Source organism: Ahaetulla prasina, chromosome 5 (genome assembly GCF_028640845.1).
Source record: "Ahaetulla prasina isolate Xishuangbanna chromosome 5, ASM2864084v1, whole genome shotgun sequence".
NCBI classification, from domain to species: Eukaryota; Metazoa; Chordata; class Lepidosauria; order Squamata; family Colubridae; genus Ahaetulla; species Ahaetulla prasina.
Window position 1 is genome coordinate 93387310 of NC_080543.1, and position 24032 is coordinate 93411341.

At 35.9% G+C, this 24032-nt stretch overlaps 1 protein-coding gene across 5 annotated transcripts in view; it reads left to right on the forward strand.

Annotated features, from left to right (window-relative positions):
* Nucleotides 1–24032, forward strand: part of HERC2 (HECT and RLD domain containing E3 ubiquitin protein ligase 2) — a 115297-nt gene that overhangs the window by 66853 nt on the left and 24412 nt on the right. For all 5 annotated transcript variants that reach the window (XM_058184925.1, XM_058184924.1, XM_058184928.1 and 2 more), the window contains exons 48-69: nt 140–232; nt 2529–2697; nt 2795–2920; nt 6040–6148; nt 6374–6513; nt 6810–7000; nt 7344–7449; nt 7581–7672; nt 9241–9416; nt 11740–11851; nt 12617–12698; nt 12814–12957; nt 14500–14590; nt 14979–15156; nt 15585–15666; nt 16214–16385; nt 17031–17175; nt 18250–18475; nt 18824–18995; nt 19622–19808; nt 20272–20412; nt 20891–21082. In XM_058184925.1, the coding sequence (XP_058040908.1) occupies nt 140–232; nt 2529–2697; nt 2795–2920; nt 6040–6148; nt 6374–6513; nt 6810–7000; nt 7344–7449; nt 7581–7672; nt 9241–9416; nt 11740–11851; nt 12617–12698; nt 12814–12957; nt 14500–14590; nt 14979–15156; nt 15585–15666; nt 16214–16385; nt 17031–17175; nt 18250–18475; nt 18824–18995; nt 19622–19808; nt 20272–20412; nt 20891–21082 (3126 nt within the window). The remainder of the gene's footprint in view (nt 1–139; nt 233–2528; nt 2698–2794; nt 2921–6039; nt 6149–6373; nt 6514–6809; nt 7001–7343; nt 7450–7580; nt 7673–9240; nt 9417–11739; nt 11852–12616; nt 12699–12813; nt 12958–14499; nt 14591–14978; nt 15157–15584; nt 15667–16213; nt 16386–17030; nt 17176–18249; nt 18476–18823; nt 18996–19621; nt 19809–20271; nt 20413–20890; nt 21083–24032) is intronic.

Sequence of the window (24032 nt, forward strand, 5' to 3'; positions counted from 1 at the left end):
TACAGAATGGCCAAAATTTAAAACAATTTAAAATACTAAAATATAAATAAGCCCAGTTAAAATTAGTTGCTAATGGAGATGATATTTCATTTATGATATATTATTATGACAACCGGAACATTTGTTTTCTTTATTGTAGTCTGCTGTTGTAACAGAAAGCCAAACATATAAGAAAAGAGCTGATTTCTTAAGTAATGATGATTATGCCGTATATGTCCGGGAGAATATTCAGGTAAGCATGAATATGACTATATAATTCTCTTTCTGAAAGAAGTATTATGCATATAGAAAAGTAGATATGGACACTATCAATTAAATGCAAAAAGCCATTTATGTTATTTTCTAGGATATTTCAATCTGTTGTATTGCCTTTTGTGACGGTACTGACACCCTACCTCCATCTTCCTCCTCCTCCTCCTCCTTCTCCTCCTCCTCCTCTTCCTGCTTTATTTTTATCAGTGAAAGTTAATGGCATCACAGGGTTTATTTAATTTATTCTGCTCATTCTTAAAGGATTTGGGCAGCAAATATTTTAAAATTACAAACCAATAATTAACATAAACATTTCAATGGCATCTCTCAATAGAACTGAAAAGATTCTTATATGATAACCTGGAGGGTTAATGCCTACTTATGTAGGCAGTATATAATTAAGTAGACCATTGGCCTGATTCCCAATAAGTTAGCGTCTAGTACTTATGTACATATACAACAGTCAAGTGTTTTCATAATTATCAAAGAAGTTTCATAAGTTTTAAAATGTAGGGTGGGGTGGGCAATATGTGTAACTCCAGATATTGCTAGACATTAGTCTATTCTCCTGGCTATGTCGTTTATAATTCATGGGGGGTAGAATTAAATGGGGCTGTGTAGGTCTTTGTGGTGTGCTCTGCTGTTTCCACATACTTCTGAGAAAAAAAATGTAGCTACTTTAAAAATTTCCAGACAAGCAGTTCGTGCCCCAGTGTGCTTTCAAAAAAAAAAAAAGATTTTGAAATCACAGCCTTAGAATTCAGTAACCTGGAAGACCATATATTCTCCACTACAATAATGAGTAATTTATGCTGTGCTTTCAATAGTTGTAAAGTACAAAACAGAAAGCACACTTTAATCTTTAAGATCAGGTTATGGGAAACTCCAAATTTGAAAATATGACAGTTCTCCTTTTCCAGAGAACCCGGATAGAGTGTAGAAAATATATCGTAGGTCACTTAATAAGACTGACTATCTGGCTTTTGTATTTAAGAATTTGTTGAATAAATGCCATTTGCTAAAACATGGCAGCGCCTTCAGTTTACATCTAACATGAGGACTGGCAACATTAGCTGCTTTAGAATCCCCTCTACTGGTCAAGTTTTAATATGTTCTAATACATATACATATACAAAACAATAGGTGGCACTACCTAGGTGAACTTTTTAAAGCATGGAAACTAAGCAATATCAGGGCTTTAAGGCTAGACTGGGAGATTGAAAAAGTTTGCTAAGGAAGACACTGGTTGACATTTCTGCACTGTTGCCAAGATCACTGCATGGACACATCCATGAGGTAATTAGTTTGAGGGTGGGTTGAAGGTGACCTTACCATTACAAAATTATGAACCTATGTGTGTGTGTGGTGTGTGTGTGTGTGTGTGTGTGTGTGTGTGTGAGAGAGAGAGAGAGAGAGAGAGAGAGAGGGAGGGAGGTAGGAAGGGGAGGGAGAGAGAGAGATGAATCTCCAAGAATATAGACAAGAATGGGATAAGGGGTTTGGAAAATCTGAGTCATGAATGATAAAAGATGTCCATTTTGACATCAGTGTACCATACTATAGATTTGAAATTACAATGAATGCAACAAACATTCTATTTGGTATCTATTGTTCTGAAAAAGTAATTGCATTTTTATAGATCATGCTATTTTGAATTGTGTACCAGTGATTTAGAAATTAACAAGAATTGAGAAAAATGATATGATGTGCTTTGTTTCAAAAAATGATGCTGGAAGAATGCCTAATGTTGGACTATTATATAGTAGGCTAAAGTAGTCAGATTTTGCTATATTTATTTCATTGGGGGTGTTTCTTGGAACCCTGGCAGACCAAGCATTTTGCTCTTGGAATCCCAACTGGAAGACTTTTTAGAAATTTGCCCCCTATATGCTTAATTTTTGTCTTGAACTAGGAAAGAAGTAGCTAGAAAACAAATCCTTTAAATCAATAAACTTATTTTTTCTTAAAAGTAAATTGATTGCAATAGTAACAAACGTACCATATATAAGATAAAAGGATATGTAGCTCTAGGTTTGTTTAATATTTAAGAGATATTTTTCAGGTTCTTTTTACTTTTTCTCTTAAATAAAGGTCTGTGTAGAATGATATGTAGAATATGTTTTTCTCCCCAAATTGTTATGAAGTATTTTTATAGCTATAATTTTGTCCCCTAGTAGTTTGTCCTATTACATTTTTCCTTATTATATATAATATTACTTGAATGATTGAATATCAAGTGCTACTTTGGTCTTTTCACTTTTTTATTGTCATCTTAGGTGGGGATGATGGTCCGATGTTGCAGAACTTATGAGGAGGTTTGTGAGGGAGATGTGGGTAAAGTTATAAAGTTGGATCGTGATGGTTTGCATGATCTCAATGTGCAGTGTGACTGGCAACAAAAAGGTGGCACTTACTGGGTCAGATATATCCACGTGGAACTGATAGGTGAGTTGAAGACCTAAAGTATATTCTGATTATATTCATAATGAGAGATAATTTAGAATTCAAACCAATTGATATCACTGATCTTAATACTTTATAGGATTCCCACCACAGAGTTCTCCATCACACATAAAGATTGGTGACAAAGTTCGTGTAAAGACTTCTGTAATGACACCCAAATACAAATGGGGATCTGTTACCCACAGAAGTGTGGGTGTAGTAAAAGGTAATTTGTATTTTAGATATATATATAAATAATTACAGATGTTGCCTTGGTACAGTGGTTGTGCTGCTACAAAATAATATTCAAAGCTTTCTTTTCCTGTTGTTATTTTTTTTCTAATAGTTCGTTGAAGAATGCCTGTGCAAGTGGAAAACACTTCTCATGTGGGTGGGGATGCGTGCTTTTTGCTATTTCCTTTCCTTTTTCTGCAGTTATTTGTGACATGCCTTATGTTGTTCCAAAGGGTTTCTGGGCTGATGAAAAAGAGGAAGCATTTTTTAAAAAATCACTTATTTAAATTGGTCTTGGGAGCAGAATTGCTTGTTTGAAAAGGGTAGGAGAATGAGATTTTTTTATAAATCAGTATTTTGACATCTCTTTTTAAAAACAATTTTTCACTGAAAATTTTATAAAAAACATAAAAAATAAAACAAGCTAATAAAGGGTAAAAGTAAAGAAGGAAGAAAAAAGTGCATAAAGAAAGAACAAAAAGAAATAGAAGAACCTTCTGATTTACTTTGCAGGAAATATAACTAAAATTCCAAAATAATCTCTTACTCTATGATTATAAAAGAAAGCTCACTCTTTTCTATTGCCCAGGGTTTTTTTTTCCTCTAATCATGAAAACCACAAATCATAAATGTATTTTTATTGTTTTATGCAAAAAGCTAAGTGGTTTCCAGTCAGCCATAAAGGTAGATATTTTTCTTTAAAATAAGAGGTTAATTTAGCCATCTCCACAAGTTCCATCATCTGTACCAACCATTCCTCTATTGTGCTAAACCTTTCCACCTTTGAGCATGTAATAGATTCACTGCAGAATATTATGGCTTATATCAGGGAACAATTGATTCTTTGACCTCCTGATGATGTTTCACTGAAATTTTTGATATCATATGTTATAAAATTCTGTTAAATAAATTGCTACCCCTGAGTGATAAATATTCCTCTTAGAATTATTATCACAGTATACACAGCAAACGAGATAATTATGCTGGATTTTGTATCAAAGATCACTAGTCGAACACTTCCCAAGCGTTTAGGACTGTGTGATGTATCAGCGAATTATGCGAGCAGATCCCAGTAAGGTGGCCTTCTGCAGCTGACCAATTGTGATCTTGTCAGCACCAATTGCTTTTAAGTGCTTGCCTAGGTCTTTAGGCACAGCTCCCAGTGTGCCAAGTACCACTAGAACCACCTGCACTGGTTTACGCCAGAGTGTCTGCAATTCGATTCTCAAATCTTCATATCTGGTGACTTTTTCAAGTTGTTTCTCATCTATTCTGCTGTCACCAGGTATAGCAATGTTGACTATCCACACTTTTTTCTTTTCCACAATCGTGATATCCGGGGTATTGTGTTCCAAAACTTTATCAGTCTGTATTCAAAAATCCCACAGTAGTTTTGCATGCTCATTTTCAATCACTTTTTCAGGCTTATGATCCCACCAGTTCTTTCCTAGAGGTAGATGGTAGTTGTGACACAAGTTCCAGTGGACCATCTGAGCGACTGTATTGTGACGTTGTTTGTAGTCGGTCTGAGCTATTGTCTTACAACAGCTCAGTATGTGATCAATGGTTTCATCTGCTTCTTCGCAGAGTCTGCATTTGGGATCATCAGCAGATTTTTCTATTCTGGCTTTGATTACATTTGTTCTAATGGCTTGTTCTTGGGCCGCAAGAATTAGGCCTTCTGTTTCTTTCTTCAATGTTCCATTGGTCAGCCATAACCAGGTCTTTTCCTTATCTACTTTTCCTTGGATCTTTTCAAGGAACTGTCCATGCAGTGCTTTGTTATACCAGCTGTCAACTTGAGCTTGCATCACTGTTTTCCTATATTGATACTTGGTTTGCCGTACTTTTAGCAGCTTCCTCTTGTTGACCTCCATCAAAGCTGGTTCAACACTGTCTTTCACATAATCTGCCAGAGCATGTTTCTCTTCTTCGACTGTCTGCTTCACTTGCAAAAGTCCTCTGCTGCCTACCTTTCTGGGCAAATATAGCCTGTCAATGTCACTATGTGGGTGCAGCGCATAGTGTATGGTCATCAGTTTTCTTGTTTTCTTATCCAGGCTATCTAGTTCTGCCTGTGTCCAGTTTACAATTCCAGCAGTATATCTGATAACGGGTATGGCCCAGCTGTTTATAGCCTTGATGGTGTTACCGCCATTCAGTTTACTTTTTAGAAGTTTCCTGACCCTTTGCGTATATTCTTTGCTGACCATATTTTTCACTTCTCCATGCTTGATATTGTCCAGCTGCAGTATGCCCAGGTATTTGTAGACTTCGGGTTGGTTGCACTTGATGGTTTGTCCATTGGGCATTTCAGTTCCATCACTTTCTACGATCTTCCCTTTCTTCAGTGCCACTGTGGCGCATTTGAATTATTATTATTGAATTATTATTATACAAAATGACAGTATACACAGCAAACGAGATAACTATGCTGGATTTCGTATCACAGATCACTAGTCGAACATATTTGTTTATTCAAGCGGGACTGGCTTAAATTTTTAATCCTAAATAATTTTAATCGGGGTTATTATCTATGAATTTTAAGGGTTTTAAATTTGATCGTTTTAAATTTCGGCCATTTACGGATTATGCTTGTTTTAAGTTTTTGTTTTAATTGTACATTGTGTTGTTTTTTATAATTTGGCTGTACACCGCCCTGAGTCCTTCGGGAGAAGGGCGGTATAAAAATCTAAACAAATAAATAAATAAATATTATTATTATTATTATTATTATTATTATTATTATTATTATTATTATTATTATTATTATTATTATTATTATTATTATTATTAGATAGCACTATTGATATTCTATCTGATCAACAATTTCCTGTAGGTAATTGGAGTTAACTAAGTCTTTCATTCACAACTGGAAAAGTAGTTTTGAGGCACTATAATATTAACATTCCAAATCTTACAGGAAGTGTACAAGTACTTTTTATCAATACAAAATATCTGAAAATGCAGTAGTGAATACATGTTTATTTCTGACTCTTAGCTTGTATATATTTACATTGTTGATTTTACTAGTTGCTGTGAATCAGATAAGATCACTGTATTTAAGTTCTAGAAATAAATAAATGAATAACAAATATTTCCTTGCCAAAGCTTTTAGTGCCAATGGTAAAGATGTTATTGTTGACTTCCCTCAACAATCTCATTGGACTGGATTATTGTCAGAAATGGAGCTGGTTCCCAGTATTCACCCAGGAGTTACGTAAGTTTTTCCATTTTTCTTTGACAAATTTTACTTAGTTAATTTTTTGCATCTTTCCTTTGCTATTTCTGTAATGTGTCCTATTGTTTGAATTCCACAAGGTGGCAGCAGCTAAAACCTGAAACTATAGAAACAATAGAATTTCTTAACCTTGAGACAATAAAATAATATGCAAGATGGTAAATTGAGCGTTTTGTAGTCATTTATTTTTTTGTCATCATTCAGGTGTGATGGCTGTCAGATGTTCCCTATTAATGGACCTAGATTTAAATGCAGAAACTGCGATGATTTTGATTTCTGTGAAACCTGCTTCAAAAGTAGGAAACATAATACAAGACACACTTTTGGCAGAATAAATGAACCAGGTATATTTAAATAAACCTAAATATATTTTCATTACCATTTCATGAAGTGTTTATTTATGTTCTTGAGAACAATTGTGTATTTTTTGAATTCCTAGTTTTTGTAATGCACTAGGTAAATTGTATCGTAATTTCATATTAACCAACTTCTTGGCTGCGTAAAATTATGTACAAAACTGTATAGTGGGGATATGCGTAAATATAGTTAGACAAATACAATTTCCTTGTTTTCAGTATTTGTACTGTATTACATTTGTACTGTTGAATTAATACAGCTGTCTTCCAACTTTCCATACCAGGCCAGTCTCCAGTATTTTGTGGTCGCTCTGGAAAGCAGCTAAAAAGACATCATAGTAGCCAGCGAGGCATGCTACTTGATGATTGGTCCAGAATTGTTAAAAATTTGAATGTGTCATCTTCTGTGAATCAAGCTTCTCGTTTGATTGATGGAAGTGAACAGTGTTGGCAGTCCTCTGGCTCACAAGGAAAGGTAACTTTAAAAAGAAAAGTGTTGCAAATATCTGCCATGTTTGTATCAATCAATAATATTTACTCAGTCAATGACCAGCATTTTGTTCTTTTGTTAAAAGAACAAAGACAGAGGAAAGCAAATAAATATAATAATGTACTGAAAATTAGCAGAATAAATCACAACGTAACATTCATTTCTCTATTATACTTATATAATTCTCCATAATTCAAAGTGGAAGTAGATAATTATTTTGGATTTAAATGTAGTTTTTAAACTCTAAGAAATAATACTACTCAGATATAATTGCTATTCATAATATGTCTTCAGAGGATTTGAATTAATTGAATATAACATTTTCTAGCACTGGATACGGTTGGAAATTTTTCCTGATGTCCTGGTACACAGATTGAAGATGATAGTGGACCCTGCAGACAGCAGTTACATGCCTTCTTTAGTTGTGGTCTCAGGTATGACATTACCTTTATTTGGTTTGGAAAGAAAAAATCAATCACCTTTTGTCTTTTCATAGCTTTATAACACTAAAAAAGCTCTGCAATATATAAATAGTTCAGTATGGCTTTGTTGAATTTTTCTATAGGTGGAAGTTCTTTGAATAACCTCATAGAGTTGAAGACTATCAATATTAATCCTACAGATACAACAGTTCCACTCCTTGGTGATTGCACAGAGGTAGGTATCTGCTGATTATCAAGAAATACAAATATTGTATTTATGGAGGATAATATCTTCTAAAGAAATATGGATACCTTTTGGGTTTGGTGTTGTTTCTCATACTCAACAACTCTTTAATTTTTTGTTTTGTTTCAGTCAGTTTTTTACAATATGGATTTCTGGTCTGATTTTTTTTTTCTGGTTTAAGAACTTTAGTGCATTTTTCATTAGGAGGCTTCTGTATTAATCGTATTAATCACAATTCATGGCTGGTGGTAATGAATATTCTCAACAAGTAACTGATAATATATACCAGTGATGGCAAACCTTTTAGGGACCAAGTGCCCAAACTGCAACCCAAAACCCACTTATTTATCGCAAAGTGCCAACACGGCAATTTAACTTGAATAAAACACTGAGGTTTTACTACCAGCAGTGGGATTCAAATAATTTAACAACCAGTTCTTCCTAATGACCTGGTGGCTATGGCAAGTTGTATGTTGTAACTGAGTGGGCATGGCCAACTTTACGTCACTCGTGTGGGTAGAGCCTGCATGAGACAGACAGGCTTGGGGAGGGAATCCAGAGGTCGGGTGGGGAAGCCAATTATTCCTGGAAGCCAATTGATTGTCGCTGGTATTATATGTAAGAAACAGCTCTTACATATAATAAGAGCTGTTTCTAACTGATAAGTGGACTTCTGCTTTTTGCACTAACTGCAGTTTTTGATTATCTTCAAAGGCAGTATCTAGAACACTTTGGAGTGATCTGTATGGGAGGAGACAAAACCATAAATTGCTATTACTAGGGCTTCTTTTTGTAGGAAAGCTTATGTATGCCACACTAGCTAAAGCTAGGCTTAGATTTGTGCAGCCACTGCCTCCATCAGATTACCTAGCAGGTAAGGTTTATGTAATGGTGTGTGTGAATGACCTTTGGACACAAGAAAGAGCTACAGCTAAGGAAATGTTCTTTCAAACTTGCAAGATTCTGTTAACATAACCTCCAATAAAGTAGAATTAATTCAACTAGTCATGCTTTCTGTCTGGACAACCTTGCAAGGTTGACATTGATCTTGCAAATTTGAAAGTATATTTCTTCCCCATTGCCTCTACAGCCCAAGAAACTAGGGAGGGTCCCTTCTGAAATATTTGCCACAGCCACATTCCTGCTGCTGTCGGATAAAAGCTGCCTTTCATCTAACTGTTTCTCTGGTTATAACTCTTCCTCATGTCTCACAAGGTGATTCTCACATACCATCATTGTATGAGAGTATATTCCATAATGGGAGAAACTAATCAATAGATTTGTTGGTGTATTACTTATTTTCTATGACGTTTGATTTCGCCACATTTGCTCATGTCAATAGCTAATACATTTCTGAATGTTAAGGCTAAAGCATTTGTTGTCATTGTTTCTCATTCTGTGTCTTTTGTCTTTTGGGAAGGGATGTGAAAGACCCTTACGCTAGCAAAACAGTTTTGTTGAAAAGATGAAATGAATCTTGAGTCCTTTTTCTTAAGGATGTTGAACACTTTAAAGATCCAAACAATGTAAATACGAAAATGTAACTCTTTTTTTCTAAGTATCACAGATATATTGAGGTGGCTATTAAGCAGTGCAGGAGTTCTGGCATTGACTGTAAGATACATGGCCTGAGTATCCTAGGACGTATCCGTGCAGAGGATGAAGACTTAGCTGCAGTTCCCTTCCTTGCTTCTGATAACGAAGAAGATGATGATGATAAAGCAAACACTGGGAGGTATGGAGTATTAAAACAATTCATCTTTTAAAAACATTTTTGTAAATATGCTAGATATTTTATAATATCAAATCCTACTGTGTGATTAGCATTAGCAGACCCTGCATTTGGAATATTTAGGTCAAACTTTTTAATTTAATTTTATTAGCAGATTATGGCAACTGAGTAATTGTAATTTTTAGTATACTTTACAGTTCATTCGAATAGTGTAACAAAATAAAACAATAGCTTTAATAAAGAAGGGGTTGTAAATATGCAGAAAGGGGTATGAAATAGACTGAAAATACACTATATGTACTGTTATCTTGTTTTAAGGTTTTTGCAAAAAGAATGAAGGCTAAAATATATTTATCTGTTTTATAGTATTTCTAGCCTACTTCAATTCAGGTAGATGCTGGAGAGATTGCAACAAAATCAAGACATAAACAAACAATTAAAATTGAGTACAAGTAACAAACATCATCAATATGATCTAACACCATTCAGTTAAATTAATCTGAGTGCCAAACACTACCTACCTAAGACAATATCACTTAGGTTAATTTTCAAAGTGCTGGTAGAGTTTTCAGAGGGGAAAACTGCAACAGTCCTCTTGATGTCCAGTCTAGATACCAAGATTCAGTTTTTGCAAGGTTTTTCCTGGTATATCACAGTGCTGCAATGTAAATAGCCTTAAAAGCAGTCTGAATTGGACTCCGAAATCAACTGGTAACAAATGCTGTGACTTTAAAATAGGTGATTTTCTTGGTGTTGATGTTGACCACCAGGACTGTAGCTGCTGCATTTTGTACTAACTGAAACTTCTGCACATTTCCAAAGGCAACCTCACATATGGCTTGTTGCAGTAGTCCATCTGAGCAGTGATCAAAGCATGAATTATTGTCTCCAGGGCAGTATAGTCCAGAGAAGATTGTAACTGACACACGAGTCAAAACTTCCCCTAGCCATGATTTTCATCTACTATTAAGCAGAAGTTGAAAGCTAGGAGACCAGGAGAACTCTAGGAGAGCAATATTGTAGAACAGGGGTGTCAAACTCATGTTGTCAGGCATCATCATGTGGCGTATTGGGACTTTTTCCCCCTTTGCTGAACCAGCATGTGACCCATCTGGCTCGCGGGCCGCGAGTTTGACACCCCTGTTGTAGAAATACACCCCTGTTGTAGAAAGCCATATCCCAGGTCTGAGGATTTTTAGGGTGTGGATAGGGAAAAACAGACTCAGACTCAACTCAAACAAGATAGAGGGTCTGAGCCTGACCAATTTCAGAATTGTATTTTTGATTCTTACGGGATGTTGCTTCCCACAGTAAAAGCAGACTCATAATCTGGGGTTTTTCTGGTGCTGAAATGAGAGATGGAGAGCATGGCCAAGAGAGTTTTTGAACACCTTTGGCTGTTAGTTGCAGCCTTATCTGGTACATTATGAAGTGAAGACAGTCACTGATATCTTGGCATCTCTCCCTTAGAATACACTTATTCAATGTACATGAGTGCTAAAGCTATCAAGAAAACTGGTCCAAAGTGCATGGTGTATGTGCTTAACAGTTGGCCTTAATACTGTTATGTCACATCTTTGCTGCAATTGGTACCAACAAGTTTCCAAGTGCCTATAAAGACCTATGTAGCTCAGGGACTTGGTATCTTAGGGACTGTCTTTTCCAACAGTTTCTGCCTACACTGAATATCAAGGAAATGCCTCCTGAGAGCTTCCACCTATTAACAAGTAAAAAATACGGGGGCAAGCATTCTCTATACAGAATGCATCAGCATGTCCCTGAAGTGTGTACCATCCCATCTCAGGGGCTTTACAGAAGGTAGTGAAAACATGGCTACAAGCCTCCTGGAGTCTGGCTGGTTTCAGGCAGTTGGATATATTTTAGAAATAATATTTTTTATACCAAGCACAAAATTAAAAGAAAAATTGTACATTCTCAGGGTTCTAATGGTTTTAGCAATCCCAAAACATTTAATCATATTGTAATTGAGATTCTAGCTAGCCTAATTTGAAAAACAAGTTTTAATGGAGCTGTTGTTACAAACCAAATGCTGAAAAATGGATGCCCTTCCAAAACTATAATATGAGAGTTGGTATTTTGTGTCTGTGTTTGTGTCTGTGTCTGTCTTTGGCAATTATAAATGTGGGACCAATATTTTTTTCTGTAAAATTAAATATTTAATATGAATAATTGAGTCCTGTTACATAACATGAATACATACGAAAGAGTAGTGTTGATCAACATATCAAAGAGAGATTATTGTCCTTTTTTTCCTTTCTGTTTTTTAAACAAAATTTCCAGTCTAATATATTGTGTGTATTCTTAGTCTTGTTAGAAAGAAGACTACAGGCCTCGAATCTGCAGCTTCAATTAGGACGAAAGTCTTTGTCTGGGGCTTAAATGATAAAGATCAACTGGGAGGATTGAAAGGTTCTAAGGTTTGGATCTTGAAAAATTAAAATGTATAGAAATTAATTGTGTTTCCTGATTTCACTGTCATAAGTAAAAACATGAGGGAACCTGTGAGTAGGAAAGTAGTGGATGGCTGCCCAAGTAGGCTGTATTTGGTTTGGACTTCTGGTACTGGTGGTTGCTTATTACATAAAATTTTGCATTTCTGTTACAGTCTCAGATGTAAGTGACCAAGGCTGGCTGTATTGAGGATTGTGGCTTTGAAAATAAAATGAGATCTAGAACAGATGTTAATGTTTAGTGATTTCTGTGATTTACAAGTCATAAGAGCATTTTTACTGGCATTTGCTTTGAAATGGAGGATATAATACATCTGTGTACCTTGCAGAATGGTTTAAACGATCAGAATATTATTCAAAATACGTTAGGCAAAAAGACTAGGAAAGGTGGCTAAACCTGCTCCTAAATACCGTCTTTTCAAAGAAAAGTAAAAATGGATAGAACACTGCTAACAGATAGCAGAACAAGACCGTTTGTAAGAAGAATAGGGAATAATTAAACATAGTGATGACTATCCAAAACGAATACTGAAGAACTTCAATATAATTGATGAAATGTATTTTTCAAAATAATTATTTCTCAAGAAAGTACCTGGGGAGAAACAAACTTAAATAAAAAAACTTATTTCAAACATCTAAAATAGCCAGCTGGATATAAAGATTATTGAATGTGAAAAGCAATAAATCAGTCCGCTTTAGCAGTTAATTTTCCTGTTTATTTACGTTTTACAGATCAAAGTGCCTTCCTTTTCTGAAACCCTGTCTGCTTTGAATGTGGTGCAAGTAGCTGGCGGTTCTAAAAGTCTTTTTGCAGGTAGGAAAGCTTTTTACTATGCACTTCGAAAGTTACATCAGATAAAATTGAAAACAACACCTTTTACTTGTGCCAATTTCATGGTCATGGAACCAAAATTACCTTTATGTTTTAGTGACTGTGGAGGGTAAAGTGTATGCCTGTGGAGAGGCTACAAATGGAAGGCTTGGATTAGGCCTCTCAAGTGGAACAGTTCCTATTCCTCGACAGATTACTGCACTCAGTAACTATGTAGTCAAGAAAGTTGCTGTTCACTCAGGTACTAACATTTTTCTACACTTGACAATCAATCAATAAGTGAAATGGAACTTTCTTTGCAATGTCACCTTATTTTTACTCCACTGTATATTTCTGGTGATGGTTTATGAGAAATGCTTTGGAAGATACAACTGCATACGCACCAGGCTGGTCTTTTCTCCGTTATACTCAGCACAAGGAAGTTGCACACGAAAGAGACATGAAGGTTTAGTCTTAACAGATTCTTCTTGGAAAGCTTTCTTCAGGTATAGAAAAGAGGACATGAATTTGGGAATGGACTTAACTATGAAGATAAAGCTCATTCTTTCTCGCTTAATAAGATACTCATGCTGGCATATTGAGTTAATAAGGTCTCAAGAGGAAGTCCTAGGAAAGTTCTTTGTTTCAGCAGTTGAAAGACTGATACCATTTGGAGAAAGGGGAGTTTGTATAAAATTATGCAAAATATATAAAAACAGTGCGTGCTTTTGTTTTTTCCTTGACTGAAACAATTAAAAACTTTTTCTCAGTATTATGGTTTAAGTCCAGCTGAGAATTGCAAAGGGTTTTCAAGTTTATTTTCTTCATGAATGAAGGCGAATATACACGTCCCAGGATAATGCTGCAGGATCCAGTCTGGGTCAGTCACCAGGACCAGAAGTTTAGTCTTCCAAGCTTTCAGACTCATGCTGGAGCCCATCTTCAGGGAACTTCTCTCTAGCAGAGTGTGTGTTGCTCTGTGTGTGATATTTATATGGTGCCTGTTGTATGTGGCTTTTTAGATGCTGATTGGGATATGTTGATGGCTGGCTTTTAAGTCGTTGGCTGTCATTTGCTTGTGCTGCCCAGCCCTCGCCTTCTAACTACATGATATGCTGGTGGTAAATCAGCACTTCTGTTGACTAATGTGGGGCCTGTTTCCCAGACTTCAAGCACTTCCCTGGCTGTTTGTGTGCCTGCTTGTCCAACAATCTTAGTAGCTGCAAAATTGATTGCGTGTCCTTGTTCATTGGAATGTGAGGCTACCAATGAGTTTGGGTCTCCTTGTCTGACCGCTCGCTTGTGTTCTTGCAGTCTGATGGTTAGCTTCCTCCCTGTCTGTCCTACATAATCAAAGAGACAGTCCATGCAGGGATTTGGTAGATTACAGTATCTCATATCTCCAGCTGATTTTTGCAGTGCATAATTTGTTCTCATATGGTAGCCTCTGGGTGGTGTGCAATGCCTACTTTCAGATCTCAGAAGCTGCGTTCTACAGCTTCTGAAATGTTTTTGATGGCAGGGTGTGCCATGTGGTTGGTCTTGTGTCTTGTTTCTTCCTTTCTTTACCCTTTATTTTCTTCAGTGCAATTCTCATTCACTTTCAGTGTGACTATACTAATTGAGCCAAATCATTTTTAATATTAGAAAAAACTATTGATGATGTATCATAAGGTCTTTGTCATAAATGAGCATACAGCAAAATTAATGTTATTGACAAATAGGTTGAAATAGATACATTTTGTTTGTTTGTTTTCTTCCTTTAATGCTACTTTCTCCCTTTTTTTGTATTCTGTCATTCTAGGTGGTCGCCATGCTATGGCTTTAACTGTTGATGGCAAGGTATTCTCCTGGGGAGAAGGAGATGATGGAAAACTTGGACATTTCAGTAGAATGTAAGCATGCTATTTTTGCATTTGTATTGCTGGGTTATTGTTATGCCTAATTCAGTAGTTTTTGAAGAGTGTTCTGAATAATCAAATCAGGAAGCAGTAAAAACTATAAAGTTGTTCTCAAAATGGTTTTGTTTGATACAGAGCTAGTAATAACAATATTTTAATGACAGTTGCTTAGTGATAGTGATAATCCTTAATTGTAATTTAAGGATTAAAGTAGAATTTGGTTATTTTTTACAGACATTTTACCAAACACTCCTTAAAAAATTAAAAATGATAAAAATTCAATGTTCAATACACTAGAATATTTCTATTATTAATGTGTACTTTCACTAAGTAAATTGATTAAGCCACAAATAATAATTGGGTGATTCTCTTATATTTTTAGGAACTGTGATAAACCAAGGCTGATAGAAGCACTGAAAACAAAACGTATTCGAGATATTGCCTGTGGCAGTTCCCATAGTGCTGCTATTACTTCAAGTGGAGAATTATATACCTGGGGGCTTGGTGAATATGGCCGACTAGGACATGGGGACAATACTACGCAGCTTAAACCAAAGATGGTAAAACCATATTCTTAGGACTTTGTCTGTCTTAAAATCTCTGTCTTAGGACATTTTTAAATAAAATGAAATAAAACTATCCAATTGCTGTCACTCAAAAGGCAGTGAAGGAGCAAATTAAGTTTCTGTGGAAGCTTTCTTTGATATTTACTTGGATTAGGAGATTTCAAGACAGTTTGTGTCTATTCCAGAAAGTAGCTGTTAGGTTTGTTCCTATGTTACAAAGAGTAGCTTTCCTTTTCTTGGTAACTTCCTAGTAAAAGGAAGAGGAACACATTTTGGACGAGTCCTGTTTTTTCTTCATGTAGGACGGCCTTAATTTGTAACCAATCAACTTCTATTGGTCAACAATTTGGGATTTTGAAATGAACACCTTCTTTAGCTCTTGAAATTAATATGCTTCAGTTCACTTGCTTCCTGTGTTGTAGGTTAAAGTACTTCTTGGCCATAGGGTCGTTCAAGTTGCTTGCGGAAGCAGAGATGCTCAGACTCTGGCTTTGACAGATGAAGGTAAGAAAATCATTTAGAATTGCTTCTGTCCCAGAAAACTGGTTCTGCCCGGTGTGCGACACCCAATAAACCACATACTGAGGTGGAGATTTGCTAAAGCTTCATTCTTTGCATAAGAAAGGACATGGGAATCATACCTGCTAGGCCCGTGCAAAGACCACTCCATCAATAGTACAGTTTTTATAGATACTTGTCCATAAGTCCACCGTAAACCAATCCCTCCTATGACCTTATCAAGTTTTGATGGAAAACCGGGTATTAACAAAATAAGACATCCCCTGATAATAAGCCCAATTGGGCTTTTGAGTGCATGGCAATAAGGCCAAGCACTTATTTCAGGGTTCAAAAAAATATATAAGACAGGGTCTTATTTTCTGGGAAACATGGTATTGTTTAGCTTGCATTTGCAATGTTTAGTAATCATCAGCACATTTGCCCCTAATTTCTAGTAACAATTTTAGGGGAATGGGGTCTTTTGCCTTTTCTTTCATTCCTACATTGTGGATGTATCACAATTGCAGTCTTTAATACAGGTCTATTCTACTAGGTCTAGTATTTTCCTGGGGAGACGGAGATTTTGGAAAACTGGGTCGAGGAGGAAGCGAAGGATGCAACATTCCTCAGAACATTGAAAGACTGAACGGACAGGGAGTTTGTCAGATTGAATGTGGAGCTCAGTTCTCTTTGGCTCTTACGAAATCTGGAGTAGTGTGGACGTGGTATGTCATTTAAAGTAATTAGATAAAATTAAATATGCAAATATTGTTCTTCTCATGTTGGATTTCTTACCTAATTATCTTAGACTGAACTAAATTTGTAGAAAAGGCAGAATAGAAATAGTGAATATTTTATAACAGAAATGGCACACACTATTCATGAGATTAATTATTTACCATCAAGAAACTGAGATGCCATCTTCTGTGCATGTTTTCTGTGCAGAATTAAAAGGGTATAAATTTCACTGGCTTTATTAAAATCCAGCACTTCACTACTAGTTCTTTGCTTTGATATATAAAAGGATACATAAGATGACTTTCATTTATATGCCCTCATGAAAAATGTGAAACAAGATGAATGTGGCTTTTAAATCTGTAAGCAAAAGGTTTACCCTCATTTGAATGTCCTTTCATTCCCTTCTCTTCAGTTGCAGAACCACTTGTAAAAAAAATGAATGGAGTAGGGAAGGAAGGTTTGGATAAAGTATGGAAAAATCATTATGAGATCTAGGCTTTACTTATTCCTTGTTTCCCTTCCACTCAAAGACAGGCAGAAATCTTTATTTTTAACTCCAGTTTTTCATTTATGTTTGTTTTAAATGCTTAATAATACATATGGGTTCTAAAATTAGAATTTGCTATCCTTAGGGGCAAAGGAGACTACTTTAGGCTAGGACATGGCACTGATGTTCATGTACGAAAACCCCAAGTAGTAGAAGGTCTGAGAGGAAAGAAGATAGTACATGTAGCTGTGGGTGCTCTCCACTGCTTAGCCGTCACAGACACTGGTCAGGTAAGGAAAAAATCAATTTACTTTGAAGATTACTATTTGGCACAATAAAACCCCATTTAAAACAACAACCACAACAGAGTAATTTTCCTTATTGAGGAGCTAATTAAGGTTTTTGCTGTAGGTAAGTAAATATAGAAGTATGGAATATAGCAATAAAATGGTCTGATTAACGATTGCCACTATTGAATATTTTTTCTTTTTCTTTTCCTCCTGGTCAAGCATCAATCCCCTTTTCTAATAGCATTAGAGGATATTTTCTAAGATTTTAAAACATTTTTATAGCTAAAATACATAGATTTTTTGCTATGCAGTTTGTTATAAAAACCTAAATAAATTCACATTTGGGAATTTGTCGATATTTTTGCCTAAGCTACTAAGAACAATCAGTTCATTTCATTATACATTTAAATATTCTAAAACAAATATATTTATTAATTAATCTACTTTTAATTCAAGGGATTCAAAGTGCTATTAAATGAAACAGAAATGTAAAAACATCATAAGATATTTTTTTAAAAAAATCTCAGTCAGTAAATTAAAATTAAGTGGAAATAGAGCAGGAATATCATGTTCTATTAAAAAGAGATTTTCATCTTTTTGGAGCAGTCCCAAGTCCCTCTTAGGAAATAGAATTCTCCAGAAACTACCATAGCTGAAAAGATATGCTGTTCAGATATGAGTAAACACTACTCTGTGTAGAAGTGCTGGACTAAGTACGTTAACATTTTTCCTGGCATTATTATTCATACATGCTTAATTTACAATTGAATGTTTTGGCAGCCAGTAGTCTTGTCTATACAGATCATTCCTATCCTATAATTTGTTCTAATGTTGGTTAATAGGAAATAAAATTTTAGCATTATTTGCATGCCATTTTTATAAACCCTGAAAGTTATTCCTGTTGAATGAGATATTTTCCATGCTTTTTGTTTGCTATCCAGCTAAAACAATGAAGGCTTTAATAATGTTTAATACTGAAATCCTTAAACAGTTAGTTTGTGCAGTACAGTGAATATGTAACGTATGTATGCGACAGGAAAGAATGATGTACAAAATTATTTGATTTTTTGGCAGGTATATGCTTGGGGTGATAATGATCATGGACAGCAAGGCAATGGAACTACCACAGTCAACAGAAAGCCCACTCTGGTGCAGGGTTTAGAAGGCCAGAAAATAACCCGTGTTGCATGTGGATCTTCCCATAGTGTGGCTTGGACAACAATGGATGTTGCTACACCATCTGTTCATGAACCAGTTCTCTTTCAAACTGCAAGGGACCCTTTAGGCGCATCTTATTTGGGTACCATAAAGTTTAATCTTTCTTTCCTTAAAGATATAAATAAATGGGCAAGTAGCAAGATAGAGAAATTACAGCTGTGTTTTGGTTTAAGTCAGAGGAAGCAATCATAATGGTCTTAACTAGCATTGTATGATGTTCCATTAAATCTGAACCATGGCTTGCCCTCTTGTACAATTCTTCTAGAGAAATAATTATGTATGATATCAGTATACTTAGTAAGGAAAAGATTTGATGATATTTATCAGGAAATAGTTGGTATAAGCAGAATTCAGACTTCAATATTTATTTTATTTTATAATAAATCATTTTCCACACTTGTTGAGCTTGAAGATCTTTTTTATTCTCTAGGTGTTCCATCAGATGCCGATTCTTCTGCTTCAAGTAACAAAATCAATGGTATAAACAGCTCTAAATCTAACCGACCTTCACTTGCTAAGATCCTTTTGTCATTAGATGGAAACCTTACCAAGCAGCAGTCATTATCTCATATACTGACAGCACTACAGATCATGTATGCTAGGTACGCATGTATATAAAGATATATATGTAAATGCATTTACAAATTATCAAATTACTCAAGGGTATTAGCTTTGATTAAGTACGTGTAGGAAGTTTTGAAGAAAAAATTATTATTCAATGAAAATTTAAAAACAATATATTTCGAGATAGCTTTTTATATGTCTTTGTAACAGTACAAAGTAGTCTACCTATGCTACTTCTGTGGATTGCAGAATTATGTATATCCTATTGACTGATTCTTGGGTCTGATGTTTTTAAAATCATAATTGGGCATATTCCATTGAAAATATTGACAAGTCATTTCAGCTTTGAGCTTGAAAATATTTGTAAAACTCTTCAAGTCCCTTACTGGTTTTCAAATAATAAAATTTGGAAAAGAAATGATAGCCAAATACTTACATCTTAAACTCTTCAATTGAAATGTTTGGGATGAGAGACTTCTTTGTGTAAGTGTATGTATTTTGCTGATAGATAAATTGTCACAGTCCCAAACTCTATATCAAATGTAATTTTAAAAAAATGAAGAATAGGTAAAATAGTGAAGATAGTACCTCTTCTGCCATATAGTATAAAACACCTGTAAAATGCAATAGAAAAATCTGTTAAATATTTTTTCTTTTGATTTAGGGATGCTGTGGTTGGAGCACTGATGCCTGCAAGTATGATTGCACCAGTAGAGTGTTTGTCCTCATCTCCTGCGCCACCTCCAGACCTTGCTTGCATAGGCAGTGCTCCTAGCCTGGATGAAAGCATGCTAGCAATTGATACAGAGGACAGGCAGAGCCCAACACCTTGGCAAGACAGGAGGGTGGAGGTAATCTTTTCTCAAATATATGTTATGATAAAGACACTTACCATACTTATAGGCTGCAATCTAGCCTGTAAGCTTTAAAACCAATTGTGTATGACAGATCACTCTCCTATTACAATAAAAAGTTTCCAATCACTTAAGAGTAAAATTAGCCATTTTAAAATTTTCTCAGTTAAATTCGTGGTTTAAATATCTAGGCCAGAAAGGTTCAAAAAAGAGAATCTGATTTGAAAAGGTCATTAAAATAAGTAACAAAGCATTCAAGCTTACTCTGGTTGGAGGGGGGCTGTTTATTGTTGTTATATTTCGTTTTGATTTGGGTGGGAGGTGTACAAAAAAGAAACTATAGGTAGTCATTAAGTATTAATGCAAGATCTTAATTCTTCAGTTGGGGATTTCCAGAGTCCTAATCTATCTGCCTTATCAGGCTCTCTCTTATTAGACCTCTGCTGTTCTGCTTATGTAGGTGGCTTCTGCAGAAGATGCCTTGACTCCCTCTGCTGTGACCCCCTCTGCTTCAGCAGCTTCATCTCGCCCTTTTATTCCTGTCACAGATGATCCTGGAGCAGCCAGTATAATAGCAGAGACAATGACCAAAACCAAAGAAGTAAGATCCTCATTTGTACTGATTACACACTTAACTAGATTTTCTTCAGAAGTAATTGAATATAGATGAGGATTGAGAGATTTGTAGTGAATATCTAATGAGATATGTCATATGCTTATTTCTTATGTAATTGTTCTTCTGTAATTATAACAAAAAGCATTTACCTGTTTTATGACATTTAATTTAAAGTAAATTAATAAAATTCTGTAGAGCTGTCAAGTAACAAATTGCTTTCACCATCTTCCAATAATAAAAAATCAGCTTCAGAAAAAGTATTTCCTATTTAAAAATTTCTAAATTTAGCTTCTCTGCAAACTTTCTGTATATTTTGAAATGCTAAAACTTTGATAGTTAAATCAGAAATAAGTGTCTAAAGCTGTATAAACCAAAACTAAATATTAATACATGTTGGGAATTTCTACTTTTTTCTTTTCACATCATTATAGTACTCTGCCTTGTCTTCCATTTTATTTTGAAGGATGTAGAAAGCCAAAGCAAAGTCTCTGGGCCAGAACCTCAGTACTTGGATGAATTCACCAGTCTCTTGGTACCGGATGATACCCGAGTCATGGTTGACTTACTGAAGTTGGCTGTATCAGGACGTGCTGGAGAGAAGGGGAAAGACGTCCTTTCTGCTGTGCTGTCTGGCATGGGTACAGCTTATCCTCAGGTAAGTTAAATTGTTGCTGCATTATTTATTATGTACTTGTTGCTAATTAGCTGCTCTGAAACATGCTGAAGAGCTTACTTGGTGCTACTAATGTCTTAATTATTACACCCCTATTGAAAATTTGAGGGTTGATGAACCAAAGTATAAAGAGTGGAGAAATAGAAAGAGAAAATAAGAATAGGCCATCCCAAGTTAGAGAATAAGTGTCCAGGACTGAGAATAGTTGTATCTGTAATGTAACGTACCCAACGGATAGGCAATCGGTGCCTTCAAGATGCAATCACTATAATTCCTGGGTATTGTTTATGCTTGAGGGCACAAGGTTGATCATCTATCTTGGTGATTAATCAAATACAATCACGATTTCCTCTCATTTCATCCCTTTGGAGTTATAAAAAAATAATGGTCCTCTCATACTACTGATAGATCCAGATAGGTTTCAGAATAGGAATTTTCCTCTTCCCTCTGTTAGTGATATTTTAAAATGTTTTTGGCTGATCCCTGGAATAGGGAAATAATCCAGATGATAAACACTGTTGCTTCTGAGCACTGTAGCCAAATTATCCCCTGCTCCCCTGAAAGCGATGAAGTGGAAAGAACAACAACTTCAGTACAAATTAAACAATTCTCAGGATGACTCAAATTGGTTACAGGTGAAGACTATTTCACTTGTATTCCTTTGGTGAAAACAGCAAAGAACTGTTCTCAGGTTTTGCTCAAAATAAGAGAAAAGAGACAGTGTACCAGCTGTTCAGTGAAATTTATAACAAAACAGAGCTTCTCAACTTTTATTTATGCTTTGGAAACATTTGGAAAAACTAGTTGGTTCATAGAATAATGATATGGATAATTAGTGGTCTGACAGCTAACTCTTAAAAGTAGTATTCTAGGATTTGAGGGCCAATTCCAGTATTTGAGGGGCTAAGTCTTACAAGCAGTATTCCAGTATTTGAGGGGCTGCCACAAAGAAGAGGGGGTCAATTTATTTTCCAAAGAACTAGAAGGCAAGATAAGAAACAATGGATGGAAACTACTCAAGGAGAGAAACAATATGGAATTAAGGAGAAACTTCCTAACAGTAAAAGCAGTTAACCAGTGGGACAGGTTGCTTTCAGAAGCTGTGGGTGCTTCATCACTGGAGGTTTTTAAGAAGCGACTGGACAGCCACTTGTCTGAATGATTTAGGGCTGTGATGGCGAACCTATGGCATGCGTGCCACAGGTAGCATGCATAGCCATATCAGTGGGCACGCAAGCTCAGCTCTAAGGGCCTCCGAGGGGTGGATGAGGAAGGCTGTTTTCACCCTCCCCAACCTCCTAGGAAGGCTCTGAAGGCTGGGGGAGAGCAAAAAACGGGCCTTCCAGTCCCACCGGAAGTTGGCAAATGGGCTGTTTCCGGCCTCTGGAGGGCCTCCAAGAGTGGGGAAGGCTGTTTTCGCCCTCCCCAAGCTCCTAGAAAGGCTCTGGAGCCCGGAGAGAGAGAAAAACAGGTCTATCGGGCCCACCATGCCATCACATGCCAGAAGAGGGAGCGGGGGGTGTCATGTGCCCATACGCGGGGGTGGGGTGCATAGAATTATGGATGTGGGCATGCATACCCGTGACCTCCCCTCCCCCCGCTTCTGGCAGCTGATGACAAAAAGGTTAGCCATCACTGATATAGGGCCTTCTGCTTGAGTAGTGGGTTGGACTAGAAGACCTCCAAGGGCCCTTCCAGCTCTGTTCTGATTGATTGATTGATTGAAGTAGAGTTTGAGAGATTATGGTATTTTTATCTTGAGAAAGATGTCTCAAAAGATATTTGATAGTACTTCTCTAATATCTGAACACTGTCACACAGTAAAAAGTCCTGACATAAGACCTTGATTACTCTAGATTACAGGCCAGGAAATAATGGGATCAGTTTTGAGGAAGTAAGGTTCTGATTCAATGTCAAGAAAATCTTTTTGATAATAAGTAAAATTGGGGTGAATTCTTTAATTTGGATTTCTGCATTGAATACAGGAATGAACAATGTCATAAATGTCTATTATTATCTACTATGCTGTTCAGTATTGATACGAAAAGGTTGGGAGAAATTAGCAGGTGCTTGGAAGTGAAGGACCATTATTCTTCTGATCTAACCGTACTGTTCCTTACCATCTTCCTCCAAGGAAGCAGTAGATTTGCATTACTGGTGCTTCTTCAGTGAGGATAAACAAGCAAAAATTAAGATCAGACAATCTAAAAGTCTTCTTAATAAATAAATAATTAAAGAACAGGTTGTAGGATATATTTCAGTCTGTACCTGATAGAGTTTTACCACTTTTGGAAGAGCTCCTTGAACTTGGATTTTCGTGTTGTGTAGCAAAAAATTTATTTGAAGAGTTTTGCAATAGTTGAATTGGCAATAGTTGGCCATGCATGGGTTTCATTTAGCCTTGAGTGCTGTGGTACACTCTGTGTGCAACTACCTTTGAGCATCTAAAAGTTTGCATTTGTACAGATTACAGCAGCTGGTTCACTAACTTGTGTCCACTATCACGAATGTATTATCACATGGTAAAAGACATCTGTTGGTTGTTAGTTATTTCCAAGCACAACAAGGTGAAGAACATAGAAAGCTTTAGCCTTTCTAGACATCCTATCAAGACATTAAGACCAGTGGAACCCTTTTGTCACTTTTTGACATCTGCTTGGAAGAAATATAGGAGAGGGCCATCTTTCATCTTGTTCCAAGCAAAGGAGATTTTCATCTACCCCCTAGTCTTTCTGCTTTTAAGAAGAAACGCTTAGTCTTTCCTCTTTAGCCAGATATTTTCAGTTAAGTTTTTTTTTAAAAAAATTAACAGTTTTGTGGGGGTTTTTTTTGTTAAGTCATTCAATAGGCAGAAAGCCAGGATCTAAATCATATTTAGATAATGATAAAAATTAATGATTGATAATTTGTAAGTCATTTTGTCTGAAGATCA